Below are 21,125 nucleotides of genomic sequence, written 5' to 3'. Positions count from 1 at the left end.
CGGCGGGCTCAAGCGTGTTTTCAGCTATTTTGCTCTCGGCCGAGATGCTCAGGCATGTTTTCAGCCATTTTGCTTTTTGTTTCGGGTGTTAGCTTTTAGCTACCCTCATCGGCGTGCTCAAGCATCTTTTCAGCTATTTTGCTCTCAGCCGGGATGCTCAGGCATGTTTTCAGCCATTTTGCTTTTTGTTTCGTGAAAACAACTCGTTGGAAGTCATGACAAGACGTGTTGTGGATGAATATCATCTTTATTGATCATGAATATAAATTAATATATATGTTGTTGAAGAGTATTGTCTTTCATCGATTGTGAACGTTGGTCCCTTGTGGCTTGCATATCTGTTTTTTGTTGAGTTGTTTTTACGCGTAGAATCTTTTTAGCTGGCTGATGTGCCATGTATTGCTGACTTCTTTTTCATCTTCGGTTATTAACTTGTATGTGCCTGGTCCGATGACTTTTGTGACGATGAATGGACCTTCCCATGGACTGAGTAGCTTATGTCGTCCGTCAGTCTTTTGTATCCTTCTTAGCACTAAGTCTCCGACTTGTAGCGATCGAGGTTGGGTACTCTTGTTGTAGTGCCATCTTAAACCTTGTAGGTATCTGGCTGATTGGAGGGTAGCGTTTACTCTGACTTCTTCTGAGCTATCGAGTTCTAATCTTCTTGTGTGTTCTGCTTCTCCTTCATCGTATTGTTCTATCTTTGGTGATGTCCAGATCAAGTCGGCAGGCAGTACGGCCTCTGACCCATAAACTAGGAAGAAGGGTAAGTAGCCTGTTGCTCTGCTTATTTGAGTTCGTAGCCCCCATACTACTTTTGGTAATTCTTCGATCCATTTGGACCCATAGTCCACTAGTTCTTCGTATAACCTTAGTTTTAATCCGGCTAGTATGAGTCCATTAGCCCTTTCTACTTGTCCGTTGGCTTCTGGATGTGCAACAGACGCATAGTCTATACTGAAACCACAGTCTTGTGCCCAGCTCTTGAATTCTGTAGCTATGAAGGGGGAGCCTAGATCTATGATGATTCGATTGGGCATGCCAAAGCGGTGCATAATGTCTTGGATGAACTCGACTGCTTTGGTTGCGTTGTATTTCGCGAGTGGTTTGTATTCAATCCACTTGGTGAACTTGTCGATTGCTACAAAGATGTACTCGAAACCGCCTTTTGCTTTCTTCAGGGGTCCTACTTGATCCAGCCCCCAGCAGGAAAAAGGCCAAGCGGGTGGGATGCAAATAAGATTGTGAGCTGGTACATGGGCTTGTCTTGCAAACATTTGGCAACCTTTACATTTTCTGACAAGTTCTTTTGCGTCTTTAAAGCGGTCGGCCAGTAGAATCCGGTGCGAAATGCTTTGCCAACTAGTGTTCTTGAAGCGGCATGATTTCCACAGCAACCTGAGTGTATTTTGTCTAGGATCTCTTTTCCTTCTTCAAATGAGACACATTTTAGGAGTACTCCTGATGATGCTGCTCTTCTGTAAAGTCTATCTCCTACTAGAACGTAGTTTTTGCTTCTGCAAACCACTTGGGTGGCTTCTGCTTTATCTGCTGGCAATTTATTTTCTTTGATGTAGTTGATGAAAACTTGGCTCCATGAAGTGTTGATTACCAAGATCTGAACGCCTTTAGCCTGAATTTCATGGGTTGTTTCACCGGATTGTTTGATAGAGGGAACTGATAGCTCTTCTATGAATACGCTGGGTGGAACCTTCGCTCTATCTGATCTGAGCTTGGCAAGGACGTCTGCTGCAATGTTGGAATCACGTAGGACATGTAGAATTTCTAATCCTTGAAAATGTTTTTCGAGTTTCCGTATTTCAGCACAGTAAGCACTCATGTTTTCTTTGGTGCAATCCCAATCTTTGTTGACTTGGTTGATGACTACTGCTGAATCGCCGTATACGAGTAATCTCTTTATTCCGAGAGTAATTGCCACTCGTAACCCGTGGATGAGGGCTTCACATTCTGCTTCGTTATTTGTAGCTTGCCATAATATCTGAAGGACGTACTTGAGTTGTTTTCCTTCTGGAGAAATGAGGAGAACGCCTGCACTGGCCCCGCCTAGTTTGAGTGATCCATCAAAGTACATCTTCCACTGGTCAAGGATTGTATCTGATGAAGGCTGTTGAATCTCTGTCCATTCGGCCACAAAATTGGCGAGGGCTTGAGATTTGATTGCTTTCCGTGGGGCAAAATCGATGTCAAGAGCTCCGATTTCAACTACCCACTTGGATATGCGCCCCATGGCATCTTTATTGTGTAGGATGTCTCCGAGTGGAAAATCGGTCACCACGGTAATCTTGTGGCATTCAAAATAGTGGCGAAGCTTGCGTGAGGTGATGAGTAGAGCGTAGAGTAGTTTTTGTACATGCGGGTACCGGATTTTGGATTCTGACAGTACTTCGCTGATGTAGTATACGGGACGTTGCACTTTATACACGCGCCCTTGTTCTTCTCTTTCTATGACTATTGCCGTGCTGATTACGGTAGGAGTCGCCGCAATATATAGCATCATATCTTCATCTTTCTTTGGAGGGGTCAGGACAGGCGACGAGGTGAGGTATTCTTTAAGTTTTTTGAAAGCTTCGTCGGCCTCTATTGTCCACTCGAACTTGTCTGTCTTCTTTAGTAGTTTAAAGAAAGGTAACCCCTTTTCACCAAGTCTTGATATGAAGTGGTTGAGGGCCACCATGCATCCTGTTAGTTTCTGCACATCTTTGACACTTCTAGGTGGGCCCATTTCTGTTATAGCTCGAATTTGCTTGGTACTGGCTTTGATCCCGCGCTGACTGACCAAAAATCCGAGTAGTTGTCCTGAGGGAACTCCAAATACACATTTGTTTGGGTTCAATTTTCATCTCCATCTCTTCAAGTTTTCGAAGGTTTGCTTTAAATCTTCAATCAGGGTGCCTAGGTTCTTTGTTTTTACCACTACATCGTCCACATATGCCTCCACATTTTCACCGATTTGATTCCCAAGGCAAGTTTGGATAGCTCTTTGGTATGTGGCGCCAGCGTTCTTTAGTCCAAACGACATGGTCTTGTAGCAGTAGGCACCAAACGGGGTGATGAAAGATGTCTTGCTCTGGTCTTGTTCTTTTAGTGCGATCTGGTGATACCATGAATAGCAATCGAGAAAAGATAATAGTGCAGATCCTGCTATTGAGTCAACTATTTGGTCAATGTGTGGTAGCCCGAACGGATCTTTTGGGCAATGTTTGTTGAGATCTGTGTAGTCGACGCACATGCGCCACTCGTCCGTGTTTTTCTTCTGCACAAGGACTAGGTTTGCTAGCCAGTCTGGATGAAGGATTTCCCTGATGAATCCGGCTGCCATCAGTTTTGTTATTTCCTTTTTAATTGCTGCCTTTTTGTCAGGTGAGAATCGTCGTAGCCGTTGCTTTACAGGCTTGGAGCTTTCATTAACATCAATTCTGTGCTCAGCCAACTCCCTTAGGACTTCTGGCATGTCGGCCGGCTTCCAGGCAAAGATATCTTTGTTGTCCCGAAGAAAGTTGGTGAGCGCGAGTTCCTATTTTGTCGAGAGGTGAGCACTGATAGTTGCTGTCTTAGAGGTATCGCCTGTGCCTAAGTCGATTTGCTTGACGTTGGCTTCTTTTGGTGGTGCGATGATGCTGGGCTTTTTAGCCGGTATTTCTAATTCTTCTTGGCTTGTCTCTGCAGCGATTGCAGCTATTTCTTTTCTTCCCTTGTCAGCTTGTGCCTTAGCTGCAATTTGGATCGCCTGAACGTCGCAGTCAAAAGCATGCTTCGAAGAGAAAGGATACCGTTGGGTCCTGGCATCTTAAGCAGTAAGTACGGATAATGTGGTATTGCCATGAATTTGGCCAGTGCTGGACGTTCGAGGATTGCATGATATGACGAATCAAAGTCAGCGACCTCAAATTTGATAAACTCTGTTCGGTAATTTGAAGGAGTTTCAAAAGTAACGGGTAAAGTAATTTGTCTAAGTGGCATGGCTGCTTTGCCGGGTATTATTCCATAAAAAGGTGTGCTTGTTGGCGTGATCATCCCGGCGAGTTGTAGTCCCATTTTCCTTAGAGTTTCTGAAAAGATGATGTTGAGTCCAGCTCCTCCATCGATTAGTACTTTGGTGATGGTCATACCAGCAATAGTTGGATCTAAAACCAGTGGATAATGGCCTGCGTTTCCCACGCTAGTCCATTGGTCTTCTCTGGTAAATTAGATAGGATATTGTGACCAATTGAGGTATCTTGGTGTAGCCGGTTCTGCTGTCATAATGGTCCGTAGTGCTAGTTTTTCTTGATGTTTGCTTCTGTAATCCGGAGCCCCTAAGAAGATCACTGCTACCGTTCCCCTGGGTTTTTGGAATCCTTTGTCCTTGTGGTTGTCTTCATCTCTTTTCTGATTGTCCTCTTTGGTGTTTTTCTTACTATCTTTACTTGTGTATCGATCATTGAAAGTGTAGCAATTTCCGATGGTGTGCCTCCCATTAGGGTGCAATGGGCAACGTATGTTTTCAATGTCATCATATCTTCTGGGTTTGGAAAACTTCTTTAATTTATTGGCCATTGCCACAGTATTGTCTGGTCTACGTTTTCTTTCTTGATGTCTACTATTTCGGTGATTTTGCCTGTCCGAGTTGTCCTGGTTGCTTCTGTCCGGGAACCTCTCTCGTGTTTTTTCTTCTGCGGTAATCATCTTTTCTACTGTTCGTCTGAATTCTTTGTTGTTTCTCGGATTTTCTTTGTAGAAGTCTTGAAATTGCCACCTAGCCATGATTCCATGAGAGAAAGCTTCAATTACTTCTCGTTCGGTTATGTCATGCACTTGAGCTCGTAGTTCGCCGAATCGTCGATAGTAATTTCTGAGGCTTTCACCTCCCTTTTGCTTGAGTCCTTTCAGTTCTGCATGAGTGATTAGATGTGTAATGATTCCTGCAAAATTCTCACAAAAAGCTCTTTGCAAATCCTCCCAATTTCTGATAGATCCTGGATTCAGTTTGTCGAACCATTGGAGGGGCATGGCTTCCAGTGCCATGGGAAAGAACAGGGTTTTGATATCGTCGTCTCCTCCAGCTAGTTCAATTGATTGTGAATATATTCTGAGCCATTGCCTTGGTTCAGTTTTGCCATCATACTTGGAGTGGTTAGACGGTTTGAATTTGTGAGGTAATCGTACCAATGCAAGCCTGTTCGCGAAATAGGGGAATCTGTCGTGTGTCCTGGTTTCTTTGAATTCGGATTCGGCACCTTCTTCTGGCCAACTGTCGTTTTGATGGGAATAATCTTGCGAGGTTGTCTGGGTAGGCACCCTACTCTTGGTCTTCCTTGGTTGTTCAAATCGGTGACCTTGGTTATGTTCCTTCCTACTTCCTCCATCATGGCTTCCACCCGGCCCAAGTCTTTCGAAAGCAGATTTTCTTTGATTTTGATCTTCTTGCCAGTGGGTTGTTGATCTGGCGGGTAGTCTTGATCGAGCTCTCTCTTCATGCGTTCTCGGGATCGTCGAACGGAGCAAGTTCTGGAGCTGTTCACACTTCTCACCGGGGTGTGAAGTTGCTCCGAGTTCTTCTAATGCTTCTCGAATCTTATCGTAAGGCGTATTTGCCGTGCGTCTTCCTTCGACTTCTCGTTGTGATTTTCTTTTGTCGTACTCAGCCAACTCTGACTCATATCTGATCCAAGCTTCCCTACGCTGCCTAGCACGGTGTTGGCGCCCTTGCTTCAACTTGTTTTTTCTTTCTCTAGCTTGTTTCTGACTCTCGGTTTCTCCATCGTAGCCCTGGGCAAAGGGTGATATGTTGGATTCTGATTCATCTGATGACCTGACATCGGGTGCTTTCGGGAGATTTAATGATGACCGAGGACGTCGAACCATGAGCACTTCTCGTGTGTGAGCCGTTTTATTATTGGCGTTAGTTTTCATGCTGTCGGAGCCGCTGATAACTTTAGTAGATACCTCGATGTCGTAGATCGAGTCTCCTTCTTGGTAAGGTAGAATAGCTGTTGTTGTTGTGCCGACTAGTTGGGTTCCACTATCTTCAGGAACGGAACCTGGCCAGTGGATGATACAGTCTTGCGATGTTATCGTTAGCACGAGACCCTCCTGGGCTCCTGTCAGTGGTATCCCGAACATTGGATTAAAGGATCTTTCGAACTGTCCTTGATAGGATTTTGCCATGTTGTCGAGCCCAAATGGAAAAGGACTCGACTTCTTGAAGGAACTCTGAGGGTAATCCGAGTTGTTTTGGGTTGTGCTCTGGAATCTTGCCAAAAAAGAACTCGGTTTCTTGAAAGCACTCGGATGACACTTCGCCTTGGAACTTGAATTCGAATCGGATACGCGCGGCCGTGAAATCTGATTTGAATCGGATACTATGAGCTGTGCGATTCTTCTGGTGAGCTGATCCATCGTAGTTGTTGAAATAGAAAACTCTTTATGATGATCTGGATCTTTGAAAAGATGGCTCTGGAGCTTGCCGTTGTTGTCTGCCTCGCAGACCCATGAGCCGAAGATGAAAGTTGATCCCGTTGGGAAGATTATGTTGTCGAGGTCCATCGAGCTCTTGGATGCAAAATCGCCAAAAGCCCCTACCTGGCGCGCTAGCTGTCGATGTTTTACCACCGATAGCCTGCCACGGGAGTACCCGGGGCAGTATGTTCGGGCTTCGGTGTATGCTGAACTCGATGGTTAACGCAAAAGACAGTCGATTTATCCTGGTTCAGGCCCTTGATCGTAGATCGAGTAATAACCTTACGTTCAGTCGGCGCTAGCCTTTGCGTTGGATTGATCGTGATATGTTGTGTTGTATAATTGTCGTCTCTCTCTCTCTCAGGAGCCCTGCCCTCCTTTATATAGTTAGGAAGCCAGAGTCCTAGTTGGTTTACAATGAGATTTCCTAGTAGGATTACTTAATAGTTCTACTACTAAGATTACATGGGAAGAATCCTAGTTGGATTAGATCTTCTCTTTCCCTCGTGGGGTATCCTATGGGTCCCGCATCGATAGTCTACAGAAGACACCCCTTAAGGTAAGTTTGAACATCTCACCCGTAGTATAAAAACTTCGTACATGGTATGAAATACTAAACCAAAACTTGTTCTCTTGTAGTGAAAAGAAGAGAAAGAAATAAAAAGAGACCCATACAAGGATGACCAACTCTTAGAGTTGGTCGGTGACCTTTGCAACTTCATATTGGACTTGGACCAGATTGTACACGTTAAAGACACCTACCATGACCGAGAGTCGGACTTAGGTAGAAATCCTCAGTACCAACACCTTCGTGAGACTAAAAGGCTAGCAATAGGCCGTTGATAACAATATGTATAGAATTTGATATTGGTTTTATCTTGTGAATTATGTCTATTTAATGATGGATTGTATATATTCTTGTGAATTGGACTTGTAATTATAGTTTATATAATACTCTTGTGCTTGTAGTTTATATAATACTCTTGAGCGAACGCGATTTGGAATGTTAGTCGCGGGGCGTTCGATGGGACGTTGAGCGAACGCGGTTCGAAACGTTAATCGCTCACTCGCAACGCGAATGCGAGAATATGCGGAAACAAACAGGGCGGTTCTGGTCAAATTTGAATTGTAAATTTGATTTTTTTTGGTAAAATATACTGTAGGGGCAGTTCTAGACTGAACCGCCCCTACAAATAAGTATTACAGGAGCGGCTGGTACTACAGCCGCTCCTACAAATCGATTTGTTGGGACGGCTGATAACACCGACCGTCTCTACAAATCGATTTGTGGGGGCAGTCTGGGAACCGCTCCTATAAATATATGATTTGTAGAGACAGTTTGATAAGAGCGGCTGATCAAACCGTCTCTATAAATAATCTTGAGCCGCCCCTACAAATGATATCTGTAGTAGCATCCCGTGTAAAAGTTAATAATGGACTATAGTACTTGATATCAAAGGTTGAATCTTAAGTTAGCTTTTCTTGGATGACTACAGGTTAGCTGGGGCTGGCACAGGGCAGTAGTAGAGCACACTAGCTTGCTGCAAACACGTCTACGGACGCATACGTATACCGGTATACGTTAATACGTACGATAATAAGTACTCCGTACAAGCGTAGAGCTAGCGTCGCTGGCGGATAGCTCAGGCGTAGACTGCTTGCGCTTGTATACGGGCCACGTGTGAACCGGAAGGGATTGCGGCGCACTGGTCGGTTCCTTTTCCTTTCCGCGCCCGTCGTCGCAGGATCCGGATCAGCTTTTTAAATTTTGACATTCTGGGGCCTGCCCTATGGACGCCTCAACACACCTGATGGAGATTGGAGGGCTTGGAGGTCCCCGTCCCCGTTGACGGAGGGCCGGGGTTTAGGCCGTTTTTGGTTTGCATTTTTTAAAGTCTAGTCATCTAAATTAGCTCCAAAAATTTAGTCACCCTCTGCTTTAGTTTGATGGACTAAAAAAAGACTAAAAGAGATCCTTTAGTCCCTTTTAGTCGAGGTGTTTAGCTATAAAGTAACTAAAATGTGAGGCAGTCTGACTAAAAGATGAGGTTTAATCCCATTTAACAACATTTAAGTAACTAGTTAGCTAAAGCCCATTTAGTCTTATTTAGTCAAAATGTTTAGATAAAAAGTGACCAAACACCCCCTAGTTTAGCGCGCTAAACTTCTACTGGTTCATTAGCACGTGGTATTAGTAGTATTGATGCTCCGTAGTCCGTACGTACACAAACAAGAGAAGAAAGACTAGAAGAGGATGGACCACCCTGCGGTTCTACCAGTAGGAACCGCCGCACGTGCTGATGTCGAGAGGCAAGCAGCAGGCAAGAAGTCGTTAGCACGATCTTAGGTTAGATATCCCGGTCCCACCGTCACGTGAGGTGGTGGGCCATGCTTGCCAGTTCTACCGCATCAGGCGGCGCTTTCACGTAATCCGGCTCGACCCGGTCTCGAGACAAGCATAGCAGGTACGTACTGCTCGCTCCAACATGTCCGGTCTGCTTTGAGCCTTTGATTTTAACCTCGTGACTTCATAAGGTCAATTTGACGGTGCATTCTGTAGCCATTCACCCCGAATTAGTGCGTGATATTCAGAGAGAAGTCGAGAAGTTGATTTGTGTAAAGATTGATTATAACATTGAACAACGATTACATATTTAGAGCTGATTTCACTTGGCTTCTCCTCAGCTACTCTTTCGGAGGAGGAATCGTCAGAAATTGCAGACCCTCCTCTAAACATCAAAACGGCTCCTCCCTCAAAAAGTGCTCGGTACGTCGTCTACACGCAGAAGCAGAAGCGGTTGCTAGAGCCGTGCCAAACAGATCTCTTATACTCCTTGAAGGATGTGTTACATGTCTTTTAAGAAAGAAATTGATGCCTATTCGAGAGTTATTGTCCCAACAGTTAGCACTAAACACAATTACATGTCTAATTATAATTACCACGTCGTTAATGACATTGCTAGCCGCCAATTGATTATGTCTAATAAATATTTCTAACACCTCCTAATCAATTTGCTTCTCGATTCTTTGTGGTGTATTTGCCCATCTGAATTCACGTTCTCGACTCGATATGGGTGCTTGCACTTTTCTGGTCTTAATCTAGGATTTGCCAGTGTTGTTAGGTGATGTGTCTGTTGACAACGAAGTGTATATAGTGACTTCGTTAATCTCAAGATCTGCCGACTCAGTCTCGGTCTCTTGGAGATGCTGACAAGGGATGTGTGCGTGCGTTCATAAAAGGGGGTGGATGTGCATATATAAGTTTCTACGTCTATATTGTGATTCGCAAAAAAAAATTGTTTCTCGAATCTTCATTCGTAAATCCTTGTGATGGCGTCCATTACTACTTTAGAAATATGTCGAATATTGAAGAAATTTTAAAATGGACCCTTGATATTTTCTTGGAAATATACATGTATACATAAATGATATTTCATTATTAAATCTTCCATGAGAAAATTAGTTAAAACTCACGTAAGATTAGGAAATATGTATGAATCAGATCAACCCAGGAAGAGGATTCAGATGACCTTAAACCTTGCAAATCTCTAAAACGACACATACAATTCCATGAATACGAGCGTCAGCTCGAGTGGTTCCGTCCCGTCGTGGGAAGGCCCCGATCGGGAGTTCGACTCTCGGCTGCCGCGGGCACAGCTGCAGTAATGTGCAGTTTGTGCAGAAAAAAAAACCCTCGCCTGTCCCGCGTCCCAAAGCACACGTAAAAAGGTTTCGACCCACTCACAGGGTTACGGGCCTATGTGTGAGGGCGGCGTATGGGGTTTGGAGGTTTTCTCGGTCTACGTGAGAGATCTTCTTCCTAGTGCAAAAACTACGGGGCTGTCTACCCACCGCAGGCAGAGTTTTTTTATGAATAATTTTAGAATGTGGTTGCATGTAAAGATTTAGGAAATAAATTAAATTAGTATGCGCAATGTGTTAGCCATTCACCCCGAAATGGTGTGTGGTGTAAGGCCTATGCAGCCTGCTACTTCGTCTCCTCGTTTGTCATTGCCCATTGGCAGAGGGCAGGGCAGAAACGAGAGGGGACTATATCATTCAGTCATTCTCCTAATCTCCCGTAATTAAGGGGGTGTTTGATTCTTTAGTTGCTTCTAAAATTCATGTCACATCAAATATTTAGATACTAATAAAGAACATTAAATATAGATTAATTATAAAACCAATTACATAGATGGAGGCTAATTTGCGAGACGATTTTTTAAGCCTAATTAATCTGTCATTAGCATATATTTACTGTAGCACCACGTTATCAAATCATGGACTAATTAGGCTTAAAAGATTCGTCTCGTAAATTAGTCGCAAGTTATGCAATTAGTTTTGTAATTAGTTTATATTTAATACTACATGTATGTATCAAATATTCGATGTGATAGGAATTTTAGGAGGGACCGTAGTAACCGAACAGGCCTAACTCCCTGCGACGAACTATTTCCAGGTGGTGATTATTGCGAGGGGTTGGACGGTTGGTGACCGCTTGTCTGGAGGCTGGAGCATTGGCGGACGTACGGGGGGCTGGGGGGCTGCAGCCCCCCCGGTGGGCTGCAAAAAAAAAATTTAACAGGCTTTAGCCCAGCCCAAAACTCACGGCCAGCAGAGGGGCAGAGTAGACGGCCTCACGGTCTCACGGAGTCATGGCCTCACGCAGAGCAAACGCATCGCTGCAGCGCCGCTTCTGGCTTCTCCTCGCGCGTCGCGCAGGCGCAGCATCGCGCCCCGCCGCCGCCCGCCACGCCTCCTCGCGGGCTCGCGGCTCGCCTGCTCACGCGTCGCGCCTCCCCTCGCTCCTCGCCCCCTCGCGGCCTCGCCCCCCTCCCGCCCCCTCTGCTCTGCGCATCGGCCAGCGGCCTAGCGCCCAGCGACAGCGAGGACGGGCACCGCCGCGCCGGGCGGCTGGAGCCAGCAGCGTGCAGCCGGCAGCCTGCAGCCAGCGAGGACGGGCGGCCCACAGCCCGCGGCGGCGCGGCCGGTCAGCCAACTGGCCAGGCGGCCAGCCCCCAGGTGGCTAGGTCCCAGGACAGGCTGACTGCTGACAGGTTGAGAACTGATCCCCTCTGTGCGGCTCTGCCCTCTTTAATTCCTCTTTTATTTTTTTAGTCAGTGATCCGATTGGTTTTACTTTGTAGTTGTAGAATGGAAAAAAAATTTGCTAAGAAAGATGCTTCTACTTCTACTCAAGAGAGTCGGGTTATGCAAAAAAGACCCCGCATTGAGCTTGATATGAATGATATAGTTGCTGATCTAGGTCTTAAAAAGCCAATTGATGAATTCCACCATGATATTAGGGATGATGCTAGGAGAGCATATTTACAGATGAGTCCATATCAACCAAATTGTGAGTATGAAAGAACAGCGGGTAAAACTCAAACTAGAGGTTTTGTTAAATCATGGTTTACTCAATTTGATTGGTTAGAGTACGGTCCTGCCAAGGATGCAGCCTATTGCTTTTATTGCTACCTCTTTAAGCCACCACCAGCAAGCAATTTTGTTGATAATGAGACATTCACCAGAGTAGGGTTCAAAAATTGGAAAAAGGAAAAGGCTTCTTTGCTGAAGCATGCTCAATCAATTGATGGCTACCATAGTGCAGCAAGAAAACGAGCAAATGATTTCAAAAATCAAAGGCAAAGTGTAGAACATGTGTGGGCAGTAACAACTGCAGCAGAAGAGGAGGCATATAGAGCTCGTTTAACTATAATGTTAGGCATTGCTAGATTTCTTCTTTTGCAAGCTCTGGCATTTTGTGGGCATGATGAGTCTAAAACATCTAAAAATAAAGGGAACTTTTTAGAGATGCTTGATTGGTATAGAAAGAAGGATCCTAAGGCTGCACTTGTGATAGCTGAGAATGCTCCAGGGAATAATCAAATAAATTGTCCAACAATTCAAAAAGATTTGGTAAGGGCTTGTGCAGAGGATACAAGTGAATTAATTAAGAGTGATATTGGAGATCGTTGGTTTGCGGTGCTTGTTGATGAGGCTCGTGATGCATCAATTAAGGAACAAATGGCCGTGGTTGTGAGATATATATCATCTATTCGTGTATTTCATTTCTTTTGTTTTGTGGCTTCCAATTAACACTATGTTTCCTTTTGTTTTATAGGTTTGTCAATGATAAAGGAAGTGTGATTGAGAGGTTCCTTGGCCTACAACATGTTTCTGACACCACATCATCTTCACTGAAGGAAGCATTGGTTTCTATGCTTGCAAGATACGGGTTATCTATAGCCAAGGTTAGAGGACAGGGATACGATGGAGCTTCAAATATGAGAGGGCAGTTTCATGGGTTACAAAGGCTGGTATTGAATGAAAACCCTTTTGTTTTTTACATCCACTGTTTTGCTCATCAATTGCAGCTTGTGGTAGTTGCTGTAGCCAGATGTTGTGCTTCAACTGATGATTTCTTCAATTATGTCACTTCAGTTGTCAATACTGTTAGTGCTTCTTGTAAGAGAAAAGATCAACTTCTCCAAAAACACCATGATACTCTTGTTCAACAATTAGATAGTGGTGAAATATCTCCTGGGAGAGGGAAAAACCAAGAAACTAGTCTTGCTAGGCCTGGTGATATACGATGGGGTACACATCACAAAACATTAGTACGTCTTATGCTCATGTGGGAACCTGTGCTTGAGGTGTTAGAGAATATTAGTGATGATGGTACTGATGGGGAAAAAAACTACAGCATCTGGATTGATAGAAAAAATGGAGTCATTTTAATTTATGTTCATATTGCATCTGATGATTAGAGTATTGGGGATAACTCAAGACCTATCACAATGTTTGCAAAAGAAAAATCAAAACATTGTTCGTGCAATAGGATTGATTGGTTCTGTGATGAGAAATATAAATGCCATGAGGGAAAATGGTTGGGATGATCTTTTAGAGAAGACAAAAGCCTTTGCTGCCAAACACAATATAGACATTCCTAATATGGAAGATATGATACCAATGAGAGGTCGTTCAAAATGTCGTGGAGCCAAATATGTGACCTACTACCATCATATTCATCATGGGATTTTCAATGTTGTCCTTGATCAAATAATTTGTGAGTTGAACAATCGATTTCCAGAAAGATCAACTCAACTATTGAGATGTGTTGCTTGTCTTGATCCGACAAATGAGTTTGCCAACTTTGAGATAGAGAAATTAGTTGAGCTTGCCAAGATTTATTATGCTGACTTTAGTGATTATGAATGTGAAAAGCTAAGAACTGAGCTTGAAAATTTCATGGATGAAGTCAAACATGATGAAGAATTTTGCTCTTGTATTGATCTTGGTGGCCTTGCTAAGAAGATGGTTAAAACTGATAGACATACATATTTTTCTTTGGTGTATCGCCTCATTGAGCTTGCATTGATATTGCCCGTGGCAACAGCAACAGTTGAAAGAGCCTTCTCTGCTATGAATATTATCAAGACCGACAGGAGGAATAAAATGAATGATGATTGGATGAATAATAGCATGATATGCTATATTGAGCGGGATTTGTTTGCATCCATTGAAGATGATAAAATTTTAAAGCGCTTTCAAGGCTTAAGAAACCGTAAGATAAACTTGCCACCTAAGGTCCCAAGGTGCGTATTGTTTTAGAGCTTTTCTTTGTATTTGTTATCTTGGTTATTGAAGAAGTGTTTGACATTTAAAAATTATGTAGCATTGAGCGTGGCGGTTCAAGTGGTGTGAATTCTTGAAGATGGAAGACTCCTTGTATTTGGTACTTTTCTATGCTTATTATCATAATTCTGTGTATCTTTGACTTTGAGCACTTTGAATCAATTATCTAATTCTATGCTTATTAGTGTACTGTGTCCAGCGAGCAATTTTTTTTTGGCCTATGTTGTTTAGCGCCCCCCCCCCCCCCCCCCCCCCCCCCCCCCTGGTCCGTTTCTGGATGCGCCACTGGGCTGGAGCTGGAAATGCCGTGATTGGGCATCTCGTAAAGTGCCGTTGAAACGCACAGTGCCGCCCCAATTTGGATTTTGGAGGAGTGGGGGGCTCCTCCTTTTGGACGCCTCAAACCGCTGTCTGCGGTAGCGTGTCGGAGGGATCGCTCCATCATTTTTCTTTGTCCGATCCTGGCTCTCGACTCTTCCCTCCGGTAATATTTCCTGGGCCCCGGCCATGCCAACCTGTGTGACTGTGAGTAGTGTTTGGAATCTGGCTGATGCATCTGTTTGAACTGCAAATCTGTTGAGACCACTGGGTTCTGCGATAGCCCAGACGAGCGATAGCAACGTCCCATACCTGTGCCCGCGAAACCGGCGAGGAAAAACCAACGCGGGGGAGGAGGTGGACGTGAGTCTCAGATGCCCGCAGCAGCACCTTGTAGGGTACGAGAGGACGAGCCGGGACGGGCGACGCATACAGCATGACGGTTGCTGCGCCTGCGCTACATGCGCCCAGCGTCTGAGGATCGCGCGCGCGCTGTTTTTGAGTTTTTCCACGGGCGACATGTACGAATCTGCCGAAAGGCGCGCAGTACGCTCCTCCCCTCCCAGCAGCAGGTCGCCGTCTCCGGCGGCGCCGCGAGAGGGCCCGCGGGGAAAAGGCATCGTCGTCGTTTCAATGGCGATGGGACGTGAGAGTACGATCGTTAAAAGGAGAAAAAAAAAAAGGAGAGGGCTCGCTAAACAGTGGCAAGGCACTCGATTATCAACGGGGGGTTTGTTGCTGTTTGGGACTAGCCAATGGCGCCCGCGCACGTGCACAGTGTACGAGTAGGATTAGACAGTGCACTGACGGGACTGAATTGTGTTTTCTGTTCTTGCCACAGTCAGACTCCGTTAATAAATGTGTGCGACCTGTTTGGTTGGATATCGTATGGCCGCATTCTTCTTTCTTTCTTTCTTCCTTTCTGCTACAGGTCTCTATCTCTTCGGTGTTGGTTGGGGCCGGTTTCAATTGTGTGCTTGTGCGTTGAACACTGTTTGCAAATGCAGGCTTGCATGCATTGTCCTATACTCCTGGGCCGGGGAAGGGATAATTGATGCGTGCGTGCCTAAAGATTTGTTTGTCGATTAATGGTCCATCCGTGACATGTGCCACGTTCGCTTGCCTGATAAGTCATGGCTGAAAGTACCGTTAGTTGATTTGTTGTGAGAGAAAAATATTATTCGTTGACTGAAAAATACGACTTATAAACCAAACGAACGGAACATGATGGGCTCGCCGATTGGGTGAAACGTGCTTGCACGAACACCGTGATCGTGATGCCTGAATAGTACTGCTTCCTTTGATGAATCATTGGGCGAACACAGGCCAATTGAAGTTTTTATTTGGTGACACTGGGGCACATTTTTTTTCTTTGCGGGTTGGTAAGTCGCTTTGATTGTGAAGGGAAACATGTCCAATTGCAAAACTGTTCGCCACCATACTCGATTTGGTTTCCTTTTGGTGATAAAGCGTGCTCACTTTTCAGTTGGTTGGTGGTCCGTGTCCCTTTCTCACGAGCCTTCACAAGCAATCGAGTTTTTTTTTTACTTTTTAGGTATAACAAAAAACTTGTTTATTGTTCATTTTGCTAGCTTCTACATATCCACTCCATACACGTATAAGTAGTAATTGTGCATAAGAATAGAAGCCCTGAGACAATCGCCTATTTTCACTTTTCACCCCCAGTAACCTCTGCAATTTGGTCGTTCGGTGCCACGGTGGATTGCTGTCAGCCCATGCCCAAAAAAACAACGTACGTGCAGCCCCTGCCACCTGTGTTTATGCATGCAACAACTGGCAAATGTGTAATATGTTGAATGTGCGCAGTGGAATTAATTTCTAGTACTTCGTACTACCATGTGTGATAAGTTTGTGAAAACGACCTGATCAGTTAGGTAGCAACGATAAATATCGAGTATGACGCCATCGCATGGGTCATGAAAAAAAGCTGATTATGACTGGGAAGCTTCACTTGAGATGGATGGTCATGGAAAAGCCTAGCTAGGATAGCTACCACCACTCGGTGAATACTCTCAAAAAGATTGGCCTTAGCTGTCCACTAAGCAAAACACTGAAAAGCTATCAAAAATCCTGAGCTGGTGCCTGTTGTACTTGTGGACGAACGGTTCTCAGCAGTAGTTTGCTAAAGTCATTCTATTCCTATGTCTTTGTTTTCTTTTTTTGAGCAGATCCTATGTCTTTGTTTACGAATGATAATAACTGTAGCCCAAAGGTATTATGGGATATCTCCGGCCTTCTAAGATTTTTCAGCCCAGCAATCCTTGGACAATTCCAATCTAAACTATTTTAAGGCCCAAAGCTTTTGCTGGAACATTGCGCACTCACCAGCAGGCCCAGGCAACATGGCAGGCGAAGACTATCTAAGGTTTTTGCCTGATACTTTGATTGAAACAAAAAAAAAAGGTCCTACCTCAACTTTTACCGTCGTCCACCCTTTCTATAAAACCAGATTTTTGACATCTCCTCAAATTTTCAAACAGTTTGTCCTTACACTCTAAGCAGTTCTAATAGTGGTTTTGTCCAACGTGAAGTCACATTAGCTGTGTGGAACGATAAATCAGACTCAATTCATAGTTTAGGGGGTATAATTAAACCAGACCAAAATTATTTTTAAATGGAAAATTATGCAATTAAAATCTTAAAATCTAGTTTAATCTTAGGAAAAAAATGACTTGGAAATTTATGAAATTGGTTTAGATTTGTACTAAAATCATGCTCTATCTTATGGTGTCTAGTTTGAAATTTGAAATTATTTGAATCTTCATAGACTCTCTTTGGTGTTATTATTTAGTAGAGGTACTCGTTATCTATTATAACTAGTCGATGTTCACCGTCTGGATACTTAGAAGGCCAAGGCCAAGTGACTCCATATCAGTGTTTCTATCACCAATAATGAATTGTGGAGCATAGCGCGGCAGAAAAATCTAGATGGTAGCACACGGGACATGATGTTTATATATGTTTGGGCGGATATCCCTTCATGATTATAGATAGGATCAAGTGAAACTATATATGCTAAAAAAAGAATTAAGTATGACGTGGTTACATGACACTTGTGTTGTCATCAAAGTCACGTGAACTTTGACATAAGCTTGTTAATGTAGACTAATTATAATAAATAATGAGAGCATCTACTAGAAAATGAACACCAAAATGAGTCCATAGAAGATTCATATAATTCCGAGTTAGGCACCAAGCCTGGTTTTCTAGAAAATAAAGCTAGTTTCATATTTTTTTCTAAGCTAAATTAATTTTTATTTTTTGAGATTAAACCATATTTTAGGATTTGTAATTGCATATTCTAAAAAATGAATATTTAAAAAACATTTATAGTAGAGATAGAGAAGAGGTAGAGATAGAGAAAAGAAGAGAGAGAACAATCCTAGATCCGCAAATGGTCGAGTCGAGCCCCTCGCCAACCACATGGTCCCACGAGTCCATGATTTGTTCGTCCTGGTTCCTGGCTAGATGGCTGTAGGCCACCAATTTCAGAGATGAGCAACGCACATCACAAGTTCTGCATATCTGGGATATACCTGGTCATGGAGCACATGATCCAACCAAGCCATTTGAAAAAAAAACCTGATCTGACCCGCTAGTATGTTAGGTCAGGTTTGTATCATGGTTTTCGACCTATGACCCAGCCCAACCTAAAAAGACAAACTTAAAAGTAGGAAAATCCAATAAATAGTCTGACCTGACACCCCCAATGTCGGGAAGGACTTAGGCCAAATATTTTGACCCAATATTTTTACAGCCTAACGCGACCTAGCGTTTAATTAGGTCTTATTTGGGATCATGGCACTCCCAGCGATCAGGCTATGGACGATTTCATCTCTCTCACTGGTCCATAGTCAGGTCTTGCTCACAATATTCTCGCTCTCTCCCTAAGCATCTTGTGCTGTACATATTCCAAGTCGCTTAAGTGGTGAAAATAATTATAAACCGCTAACGGTGTTTATTTCATGGTAGTACACTCTTTTGTTTGCTCCTTTAGGTGGATCACCTTTTTCTAGATCGGGAATAACTATATGTTCTACTCTCTTTACTCCAAATTATAAACCCTTTTGTCTTTTCTAGTAACATAGCTTTTTTTATCTAGAAAATCAACCGTCTCATACGAGTAGCAAAAGAAAAAGAAATCTCCAACACTCCTCAATTCAAGCTTTAGTCATTACACTTATATATACACAAGCGAGCTCGTACGATTCCTCTAGAACATGGTGTCATATATATGGCAGCTTCTACTGAACATCGTTGAGAAAAATCCCCGGAGAAGTTACTGAACAGCTTTGACAAATCCACGAAGAAGTTGAGAATTCATGCATGGGCGTCCACGACGAGGAGAATTCAAATAGTAATTAATACGCTCCTACGTGTGTACTCCGTCACGAGCAATCCACGGGACTGGGTTGGATTTCAGCAGCAGCCAAGCAGCGGGTTTCCACGGCGACGCTGATCTAGCAGCACGGCAGGCGCGCAACTTGCGGGCGTGCACTGCCTGCCAAGCCAGCGGTCGCCATTTATCCATCCGTACCATCATGGGTGATCTGGAAACGCCGAGACCAAGTCCAATATAACTGCCGCCAAACCAGCCGTGGAGTGGGATCCTCTGCGTGGCCCCATCCGATCACTTGCACCGGGCCAGCACGTACGGCGCGCAGAGAATCCCACGCTATCCGTCTCGCACGAGTGCGCATCGAACTACCAGCCTCACTTGTCAGAGAGTTCCGTCCCCTCTCAAGGTTTCAACACACGTCGCCGTCAGCGAAAGAGCCCTACTAGCAGCGAGGGAGGCCCAGGCAGCCCACTTGGATCCCATGCCTGCGCGTCCCCGTCCCCGTCCCCGTCCCCGGCCCCGCGAGCTCCAGCTGGTTCCGACCCAGCAGCTAACCCTTCGAGCCCGACGAGCCCTCTCTCCCGAAGTCCCGAGCGCCCTACCTGGCTGGCGCCTCCCGGGCCGCACCGCGTGGGAACAGTGCACGCGGCCACGTCGCTCTCCACGCGCTAACCTATATAACCCGCCACCTTTCCCTCCAAATTTCAAACCAAATGCTCCGACTCGTTCCTCCCCCCTCTGCTCGCCACGGCCACCACCACGCTCGGGCTGCAGCCATGGACGCCGCCGGCTCCTTCAGCGACTACTCCTCTGGGACGCCGTCCCCTGTCGGCGGCGTCAGCGGCGCGGACGGCGACGACGGCTCCTCTTCGTCGTACATGACGGTGTCGTCGGCGCCGCCCAAGCGGCGAGCCGGGCGGACCAAGTTCAAGGAGACGCGGCACCCCGTGTACAAGGGCGTGCGGAGGAGGAACCCCGGGAGGTGGGTCTGCGAGGTGCGGGAGCCGCACGGCAAGCAGCGCATATGGCTCGGGACCTTCGAGACCGCCGAGATGGCGGCGCGCGCGCACGACGTCGCCGCGCTTCGCGCTGCGCGGCCGCGCCGCCTGCCTCAACTTCGCCGACTCGCCGCGGCTCCTCAGGGTGCCACCCATGGGCTCCGGGCATGAAGAGATACGCCGGGCGGCCGCCGTGGCGGCGGAGCAGTTCCGGCCGGCTCCTGATCAGGGCAATGTGGCCGCCGAGGAGGCGGCACATACTACGCCGCTGGATGCCTTGCCTGGCGCGACGCAGAGCGTCGATGACCCGTACTGCATTATCGACGACAGGCTCGACTTCGGGATGCAGGGGTACCTCGACATGGCGCAAGGGATGCTCATTGATCCACCACCGATGGCTGGTCCGTCCACCAGTGGCGGAGACGACGATGATGACTGTGAGGTCAAGCTCTGGAGCTACTGATGACCGATCGCGCGCATTTGAAGCAAGCTAGTAGCTTGCATTGGGCAAATAACTTCCCTGTACAGCCTCGGGAAGAATCTAGTAGTTACCGGTGAAATGTACTGGTTGCCCTTTCCCTTCAGTTCGTCCGTACTCCGTAATGTTAATGTACCCTGCTCTTCTGATGAAGGGTGATCAGGAGAAGCAGAAGACTGAGTTTTCTCAGTTTGGTCGTTTAATTTGGAGTGAAATTGCATAATGCATGCATGGTAACGGTGATCTTGAGAGTTCCATCAGCAGCACTTGTAATAAGCCGCAAAAGCATGGGGCTTCATGTATGGATTTGGGAATGGCCTGGTTGTATATTATTAATATTGATGCTGAATTAAGAATTTGGCTTGTTGCAGGGATCAGAAACTAGAATCCTTCTGAAAAAACTGGTACCCACGCACCTGATGATGAAGCTCCAACTGCTCTAAGTTCATGTGGTTCAAATCCTTACTGTAATGCTACACGGTAAATCATAATGCGGTGGCTGTATTTTGATATGTATACTTTGAGTTATATTTTATTACCTAAAGCTAAAGCTCCTTTTCTTAAGAAAGAAAATAAGGGGTGTGCAGAGGTAGGTAACCACCAATTATGTTATCTTCAAGAGTTCTCCTTAACTTAATTCCCCTAAATCCTCATATAGAATACATTCTAACAAAAAAAATCTCTAAATAGTTCTCTTCTCCAACAATTACCCTATCTCAAATAATTTATATGGTGGACGAAATGACATCTCAAAATTTAAGTGGGAGAGCATAGTTTAGGATACCACTAAACATTAGGATGTTGAATAGGGGGGACCGTTGGAGTACGAATTTTGTTCATAAACCTTAATTTTAGCTCTAGGGGGTGAATACTG

The 21,125-nt window shown here is 45.1% G+C and overlaps 1 protein-coding gene and 2 pseudogenes across 1 annotated transcript; all 3 read left to right on the top strand.

Moving 5' to 3' along the window:
* The first annotated feature begins 12,052 nt into the window (after nt 1–12,052).
* Nucleotides 12,053–13,229, top strand: LOC136465957 (uncharacterized; annotated as a pseudogene).
* Nucleotides 13,230–13,335: 106 nt separating this feature from the next.
* LOC136465956 (uncharacterized) lies at nt 13,336–15,504 on the top strand. The gene is made up of 2 exons (XM_066464490.1): nt 13,336–14,057; nt 15,423–15,504. The coding sequence occupies exons 1-2, from the start codon at nt 13,336–13,338 to the stop codon at nt 15,502–15,504; spliced, it is 804 nt and encodes a 267-aa protein (XP_066320587.1).
* Nucleotides 15,505–19,488: 3,984 nt separating this feature from the next.
* LOC136463979 (dehydration-responsive element-binding protein 1G-like) lies at nt 19,489–20,781 on the top strand (annotated as a pseudogene).
* The last annotated feature ends 344 nt before the right edge of the window (nt 20,782–21,125 follow it).

This window comes from Miscanthus floridulus, chromosome 7 (assembly GCF_019320115.1).
Source record: "Miscanthus floridulus cultivar M001 chromosome 7, ASM1932011v1, whole genome shotgun sequence".
Classification (NCBI taxonomy): Eukaryota; Viridiplantae; Streptophyta; class Magnoliopsida; order Poales; family Poaceae; genus Miscanthus; species Miscanthus floridulus.
The sequence above is the reverse complement of the archived record's forward strand: the minus strand, read 5'-3'. Positions and strand labels throughout refer to the sequence as shown.

Excerpts from the sequence above, each read along its gene's own strand:
- LOC136465956 (XM_066464490.1), top strand. The coding sequence starts at position 13,336 with ATGAGGGAAAATGGTTGGGATGATCTTTTAGAGAAGACAAAAGCCTTT. Across the intron at positions 14,058-15,422 it reads TTGCCACCTAAGGTCCCAAG|GCTTGCATGCATTGTCCTAT; the intron begins GTGCGTATTGTT and ends TTGCAAATGCAG.